Source organism: Temnothorax curvispinosus, unplaced genomic scaffold (assembly GCF_003070985.1).
Source record: "Temnothorax curvispinosus isolate PA1 unplaced genomic scaffold, ASM307098v1 QBEX01006128.1, whole genome shotgun sequence".
Classification (NCBI taxonomy): Eukaryota; Metazoa; Arthropoda; class Insecta; order Hymenoptera; family Formicidae; genus Temnothorax; species Temnothorax curvispinosus.
Window position 1 is genome coordinate 158114 of NW_020215908.1, and position 8565 is coordinate 166678.

At 39.9% G+C, this 8565-nt stretch overlaps 1 protein-coding gene across 9 annotated transcripts; it reads right to left on the reverse strand.

Moving 5' to 3' along the window:
• Positions 1 to 12: 12 nt before the first annotated feature.
• On the reverse strand, positions 13 to 8004 carry LOC112455482 (cyclic AMP-responsive element-binding protein 1). Of its 9 annotated transcripts, none has more exons than XM_025017424.1 (8): positions 7900 to 8003; positions 6864 to 7076; positions 6155 to 6304; positions 5697 to 5820; positions 3768 to 3857; positions 3074 to 3217; positions 2603 to 2663; positions 13 to 2444 (listed from the first exon to the last, which is right to left on the reverse strand). In XM_025017424.1, the coding sequence occupies exons 2-8, from the start codon at positions 7053 to 7055 to the stop codon at positions 2300 to 2302; spliced, it is 906 nt and encodes a 301-aa protein (XP_024873192.1). In that variant the 5' UTR covers positions 7056 to 7076; positions 7900 to 8003; the 3' UTR covers positions 13 to 2299. The 9 variants fall into 9 exon arrangements, with proteins under 9 accessions (XP_024873192.1, XP_024873190.1, XP_024873194.1 ...); XM_025017422.1 differs by having other exon boundaries at positions 2603 to 2672; XM_025017426.1 differs by having other exon boundaries at positions 2603 to 2672; positions 6963 to 7076; positions 7900 to 8002.
• Positions 8005 to 8565: the final 561 nt, after the last annotated feature.

Sequence of the window (8565 nt, forward strand, 5' to 3'; positions counted from 1 at the left end):
GAAATGCACATGTAAAGGATACGGCACATTTATTATCTATAGTGATTCTTTCATTCTGTTTTCTTTTCTTCTTTTTTTTAAGCATTGTTTCATAAATTGACAATGTTCGTTAGCATTACAAAACTACGAAGAATCAAGATGGACCGATAAAATACGAAATTCTAAACGATGCGTCCGGCGTCGAATTTCTGGGTACGTACTACTTTGTTATAAACAATTTTCGTATCATTGTATGTATTAAGAAACGTGTCGGTGGGCATATCTTTTTTTTTTTTTTTTTGCGATGACACGCCATACGATGAATTTAAGAGATTGCGCCCATAAAATAACAACTAAAACTCACAACACGTCATCAACTGCAACGACATTTGTTAAAAAAATTATGTTCTTTATTTGGATCTTTAACGCTACCTCTTCATGGTCAAACCACGCGTATCGTTCACAATACATTGCGCATTGTCAGTAATGTGTCATTAATTGGTTTTCGACTCGACGATAATGAGATTACGTGGGAACACGAGTTTCCAAAAAATAATACAATTCTCGTGATAGAGTTGCGTGTGTCAAGTACATAAAACTATATTAATAATATACTTTAAAAATATCATATATAATATATATATATCTACCCATATTTACCTACAACATAATTTCCTTCATACGTATATACATACATATGCATATGTTGCGCGTTTCTTCTTTTGTATCCAACATATGTATATGTATATCACAAGTATCGTAAATCTTCAAGGCACTCCAGATGTATATTACATTCATATTTTACAAGTTGTGTTGTTCAGCGTTTAATGAACGGGGCATTCTGACGAGACGATAAAACAGGATTACACTTTACTCGTTTTAAAAGCGACGTAATACCGCTCTTCACGCACGTTTATACAGCAAACGAAAAAGGCGATGCAGGCATTATGAGAACGAGAGATATCTTCTTTTTTTTCCTTATATCACTCAAATGTCTCGTATAACTACTTTTACAATTTTTCCTACGTCGATGCCAAGATTCTTTTATAAAGCATTCCATTTTAAAGCGGACTTCATTAGAAGCATTCCTTTTCAAGCATAATTTTCAATTTTTTTGTGAAACTAGACATATATGGGGTCTGTTTTCTATTGTTAAACTGACTGCACTAGTTTCGAGTTTATCTCTTTTACTCCACATTGGAAGGAAAAAGATGAACTCTGAACTAGCGCAGCCAGTTCAGCAACAGAAAACAGATGTTCATCGACCTATGGTTTTATTTTGCGACAGATCATATATTAAGACCTATTTACGGTAGATGGAAGCGCGTCTTGCCATGGCACGATTTTTACACGCACAGAAAACCGTTCGTATTATTTATGTCAAAAGGAAATGGTATTGTAACGCTCAGCAAGTAGATCATTTTTGTCCATTTCCTTACGTTGTGAAATGATTACATCATCATGTTATATAGTCGATCTCAAATTATTATAGAAATATCAAATCTGATTGCACCAAATATATATAGCAATATAACATTGCAAAATGGTTGCCACAGAAAAAATTAAGCTTTTTTTGAAAAATAATTTAGTCTTTTTATAGCCAAATTATTTTCTTAAACGATGAGGATACGAAAGAGATATTTCAATTTTCTTCAATCTATTTATCAACAAATGTTTGTAAATCTATCACAAATATCTCGAACATTGTCTGTTACGCAATTGTAAGCCACGGCACGTTTTGTGGAAATATTTACATAAGAATTTTCACGCAGATAGCCGAAACGCTATTTCTAGCACACAAACGCTTCCATATATATATATATATATATATCTTTTCTATACACTATAGAGAAATAAACTGTAACGTGTCATAACGGAGCAGGACACGCTTTCATCTATTATAAACGGTCGGTAGACAATGATGCTAAACAAACACGAATATCATTTGTCAGTTATTATCGTAGGTAATCTAACTGTTCCATAGTCCGTAAGATCGAAATTTCGAGTACGCGAATTCAACTTCGAGTGAACCGCGCGCTGTGTTTATCCAAAATAGAGACTGATATATTGCCTACGTGTTTGCTGCCTCCGTGTCTCATATAACTTTGGCTTCCCGCTTTAGTAACAGCAAGTTTCACAAGCCTTCGTATTTCGTACTTAAATACAGTATGTTACAGAGAAATATCTATAAGAATGCATGTACATCACCATCGCTTACCCCTAGCAACATTTAGGATAATGTACACAAACAAGACATGTACAGGTTCATCGACTGGATAATAGTTTTGATACACTGTCGCGCAGGCTTTAAACACCAATCTCAGTCGGTTTTCTGCTGATATAATTCTTTTAACGACTTCAGTTCGTCGATTAGCGTCTGATTTCTGTTCTCCAGCACCGCAACACGATTTTCTAAGCACTTTATATATTCCTTCTTCTTTCTTCTACATTCACGCGCCGCCTCTCTGTACACATTAAAAATAGGGATAAGAATATTCTTCGTCGCTAAGGGATTTTCATCTTTTCTCATGTATGTGTAGTATAGGGAAAATCCTGTGTATCTGTATATTGTATGAAATACAGATATAACTTTGTATGTGACAAGTCTATTCTTATCGCTCACCTGTTCTTAAGCAACCTCAGCTCTCTCTTTCGTGCCGCATCCTCAACTACAACCCCGTGGCCTGCATAAGCTGGAACATTGCAAGAGACTGCACTTTCCAAATTTTTGCGTTACGTGTGTCAAAATTCTACATTATTTTTTTTTTACTAGGCAGCTTATTTTATTTTGTTCACTAAGAATGTATTTATGAAGAGGATATATAATTTAGAAAATACGTATCAAATAGTATTATTTCTGTTGATTTATATATTATCTCGTATTATTGTAATAAACATTAATATATTAATATATTAGTATGTCCCACTCTCCATGCAATAATATAGAATTACTCTTTGAAAAATAATAAATCGCACCACATGTAAAACAATATATACGCTACAACAATGTATTATTGGCACAATACAATGTTGTAATATAATAGAAACAAAGCTTTCTCAAGACTTTCTGATAGGAAATGATGCAAAAGCACACCTGGGACAAAAAATTGAGTGTCCTGGCCCTGTGCATACTGCACTATAGCTCCACCCGCTGTCGCCGCATTGCTCATAGTTAACGTGTGAAGCCCCGGAACACCCTCCCCTTGGGTCGCAATTTGAATAGTACCGGCAGGAATTACTGTAAAACAAATTATATCGGAAATATAAACGCACACATATATTCTTCCAAAAAAAAAAAACAGGAAAAATAATATCCTCCAATTAAACGATACGTGCCGTGCATCGATAACTGGAAATGATTATCTGCGTTAAAAAAGATTTTATATGCGTGATACACAGTGATATCGTGATTTCTGCAATATCTCGTATAAAAGAGAATTCCTCGAGTTTTCGGCGCCTCTTTTTTTTTTTTTGTTCCGTTGAATGATCCGAATGACGAGTCTATATATCGATATCATCCCATAAGCAAGAATGCCACACCAAGCGAGTATCGTGAGAAATGATATACCACGTTAGGCAGTACACACAGGGATGGAAGACAATTGTAAAATGTAAATGGTTTCAGATTTGTTTTTTTTTTCTTGTCTTTCTTTTTTTTTTTCATTCAAGTACTCCTCTAACATCATCTCCCTCGGTATGCAGAAGAATACAAGAGCTGCGTATATGGACAGCCTGTGGAACGTAATACAGCCAGGAAAGATACGTAAAAGGAAGATAAAGTAACCAACCTGTTTGGTAATGGAGCGAATGGGAAGACACTTCACTGTCCACGTTAGAATCACACTCGGAGGATGATTCTAAGGGGGGCAAACGACCGTCTGCAACACCGAATCAACCCAAACCCCCATTACAATTAGATCGTAACCGGTGCCGTTAAATGTGTGTGCGTCATTTTATGTACAATGTACTATGTATCACTTTCTCTTTTTCTCTTCCTTTTTTTTCAAGAGCGTCAAATCGCACTAATATCCTTATTAATCGCATTGAATAAATATATTCTAAATTACTTGCAAGTATCTGCATCCAGAAAGTAAAAACAATAACATAGCGACAAATGCGAAAAGAACAAAATGGAATTTCATCGTGTGATCGTGATTTATTAAGCTATTTCCTTTCTGGCTGCTGATTATACGACATATATTTATCGTTGCGTTGCGTGCAGTCAACTCATACAAGAAGGAAATAGGAAATACGAAAGAACGTTCGTCAAGGATAATAATTAGCTCTCAAATATTAAACGAAAAGATAATTAAATCCCGAATAGGAATAACATAGAAACCAGCAATTAATTTTGCGTAAGTGGCTCACACGTAAAACAATGTGAATTACTTTGTGAAAACGATGCATCTTATATAATTATTTTATTTCCTCAAATTAAGTCGTAACAAGGATATGCGAGGTGTATCAATAATGGGAAAGGATTGGGCTGATACTGTTTACGATTTCATGCAGTAAGATTACAATTAATTTATTTAAGAAATTAATTCGAGATGTTAGTGGTTACTTGCCCGGCATTTTAAATATATATTTCTCGTTATATACTACGTTCTTTTTTTAAATCAAACGTCGACATTTGTGTCTAATATTATCGTCGTAATTGCACTTACCTTTTAATACCACCATGTGTACGTGAGAATTAATTAAATTAACGTAAATGTCAACCCGATAATTACAGTGACATTTAATGGCTCCGTAGTGTATTGCGGTGGACATGAGTGTATTCGCCGATAAATCTTTGAAAAATCGTCTTTTTCGAATCAAGGTGGGCGATAGCTTTAAGCTTTCGTTCGTCAAACTTTCACTACAGTTTTATATAAGGGTTTTACTTTTTCCAACCGTAAATTTCTTTTCATATTAACGTTAGGTGTGAAGGTAATCAGGGTCAGAGAAACTATCTGCACAAACCTCCTTCCAAAATCTCCGATTTCTTAATCTTAATAATAATCTCCCATGTCTGCTTTTAAAGCTAATTTACCGTTCGCATTATTGTATAATACTGTACGAGCTTGGTATGGCATACTTCTCTTATATACTCGACGTAAAGTATATAAAAAAGGTATCGTAATACAGGCATCTTACTTGACCACGCGCTAAAACTAATTACGCCTTAAAGGATCTTATATTAGTTATTTGCAGTTTAAACTAAGAAAAGTGCTAGAAGCCTTTAGCACAAAAAATATTCATTATACCGTACCTGCTAATAATATACATATTTGAGAGAGAAAATTACGTAACAATATAATTTAAAAAGGGGAAAAAGGATATTTATGTTAATTTCAGGGGCACCAGATAATCTCGCGATTGAAATTCTTTATACGATTCCAAGATACAAATATATAAAAATTAATATTTAAATTGTATATTTCTTTCATACAGTCGTGTTATCGATTTGTATGAACTGACATGCACGTTAACGTCTTACGTGATTGACCAACATGCGCGAATTATTTACTTTCAATATTTATCTTATAACTTTGCATTCGCGGCGAATCGCAAGGCAAATTACGCGGACGATACAATTGATTCGCAACGCGCGGGAAACAAACGCAGGATTTATATATTCTCTGTATCGCGACGGTGAATTTCTATCGTGCGATAGAATGTCTACGAACACGTTTCGAAATAAGTTTGTCCAAGGTGGAACGTCATGGTCTTACCTGTAATTTCCCCTCCACCTAAATCGTTGAGAATCTTTCTGTAAGACGGTCGTCTGGTTAGAATATTCCTCTTCTTGGGTGAATCCTCGTCTGAGAAACTGTCGTCGCTGCCAGTTTCAACGACCTTAACAAAGAGCGAGATAGCCAAATTTTAATGCTCCGTTATTTAAATTATTCCCTACTTTTATACATATGTATTGATAGATATAACTGCGAGTCACACATTTTCGTACTGATAAAAATCCAGGTACTGTCTGAACGATGTGTCTTTAGGTTGAAGCGTTAAGCGGAGACCACACACTTCTGCACAACGCATAATGTGTAAGCATAAGAAAATTGATTGGTCCATATATATGTGCATAAGGAAATAGACCAATCAATTTTCTTATGCTTATGCTTATGCATTATGCAAAAGTCTGTGTTTCCCGCTTTACAAAAAGTTGATATGTCTGACTCACCTGAAGCGTCTGCAAACTGCCTTGCGCAGTTTGTATAACGGAGTTGGGTTTGCTAACCAGGATAACGTTCCCTTTGGAGAGGGTGACGGGCTGTATGTTCGTGGCGGTTTGTATCACGGACTGTTGATTGGGTTGTATGACCGATTGCACCTGTACAAGGATCAGGTGAAATGTCAAATATTAGAGACGGTTAAGTTAATTACCGTATCGTTAAAATCAGTTGAAAATCACAATACACATGATCATTATTCCTTATACGTGCAAAGTACATACATGTTGCATTGCATGGAACAATATCCCTTATTAATAACCGGTGGTACGATAGAAAGGAATAATGTACATGTCGTTTGTTGTGTGCCGTGAGAAAAGTGGGAACTTATTTGCATGAAATTTCAAACATACAGCCAAAAGAAAAAAAAACGTACGGCCAACGTATGCCTTTTACAAAATGTCACATTCACAGGAAGTACTCCCAACGTCCTACAATACTAAGGATGAGAGGGTGATCTTGGGAAGACGCCGTGCGCTTCCCAAGACGCCAACCAGCATTATGCAAGACCGGATTGTTCACAGGTCGCACTTACATCACAGAGAGAGAGAAACAATAAAACGGTAGTAAAAGGGCAAATAAACGGTATATGCGCATGCTCCGAAATAAAGAGAAAGACAAATTATCGGACATAGATACACAGGAGAGCCTCCTGTATACCTGTGTTGTTCCCGACGAGGGTAGCGTCAGTTGCACAATGCTGGTAGAAGCTACCAGGTGATGAGTTTGCTGCTGATGCGTTCTATCGAGAGATTGTACCGAGGTTGCGATTGCTGGTGCTGCGTCGCCGCTCTGGGAGCCCTGGGACAACGGATCGACGGCTGATCCATTTTCCTCGACCATACTTTCCATAGCCCGGCTACCTCGCGAGCTCTGCAACATAAAGCGCTCTGTAATACGAACATTTGATGGATCTCCGTAAAGAAAGGCAAATCTCAATGCCGTTAAACGTTGATTCGCGCGAACGACGGCGATCGTCACGAACACCCGATCGCGACACGACCGGAATCTTTGAATCGGGAGAGTTCGACGAAACGCGAGTCGTTTAAACTTCCCGCCAACGAGCGGGATGACTGCTACTGCGTCATTTACATAAGCGGAGCTAAAAATAATACGGGGTAGGAAGGGGGGAGGGGGACAATAAACACGCGCTCGAGATAATCTCTCTTTCTCTCTCTCTCTCTCGCTCTCTCGTTCGACGGAGAACGACGGAGCGAATTGCCATCCGGGTGAACGGCGAGAGTAACCCTCGATCCCGCACACGTCCCCCCCGGAAACGCGGGTCGCGGTAACCCGCGCGCCAGATGATTCCCCTCTCGCCCCCAGGTCGCGGATGTCAGGGACAGCGGGGACACACGGGCCGCAAAACCCACCTCGTGCCCGCCGTCGGATGAGTAACGCGGACGCGCGCGGTCTCACTCCCGCGCGGCCGTCGGGTCGCCATATTTCGCGCGGCGATCCCACACGTTGAGCGGAGCGGAGTAGCACGGCGGACGAGCGATGGAGAACGATCAGCGTTGTGCGTCGCGAGGGAGAGAGCGTAGCGCGACGACGGCGGCGGCGACGACGATGACGAGGTGGACGCGCGCGTTTTCCCGTATCTCCGTCTCGCGCGCGCGAACCCGGCGGCGACGCGAGGAGCGCGCGCTGGTCCACGGGCCCGCGATTGTTATTATTCTCCAGCTGGGGCACTTACCAGTTACGTATTTCTCGTCACCAAGTTTGCTGCAATCGGAGTGGGCAGTCGGGCAGGTACGTAGCAGCCACGTCAAAACTCCAGTGGCTTCGTCACTGGTGGAGCCCGCGACCTCTGAGTTGCGCGTCACGCTCAAGATGGCAGTCGCCGTCGTGATCGCTGCTGCCGCCACTGCTGCTGCGCCTGCTGTGGCCTGCTGCTGCCCCTGGCTCCTGCTCCCGCTGTTCGCTGATGCTGACGTTGACGCTGATGCTAATAACGTTGCTGTTGTTGCTGATGCAGAATCGCGCTCTCCCTCCGCCCTGAGATCCCTCATAATCTGATCTCTACGTTCTGCGCGCGTCATATGGGCCGATTGCGGATTTCAATCGCGAGCGACGGCGATTCCCGCGATTCGTTCTGTCGCGCTCTGTCGCTCCCCCTTTATTCGCTCCTTCTCTCTCTTTTCTCCCATCGCGCGCTCCTCATTCGCTCTCCGTCGTTCTTGCTCGCTCGCTTCGCTCGTTTTACAAAAGAAATGCGTGATATTACGCGAAAACGTATTACGTAAAAAGTAATTGCATTGTAGATTGTAAATTGCAGGCTTTCGGAAACTTATATTTGTATGTAGCGAATGGAAACTGATTGATAACAGATTTGTTAAGTTTTTTCGTACTTTTTATTTTT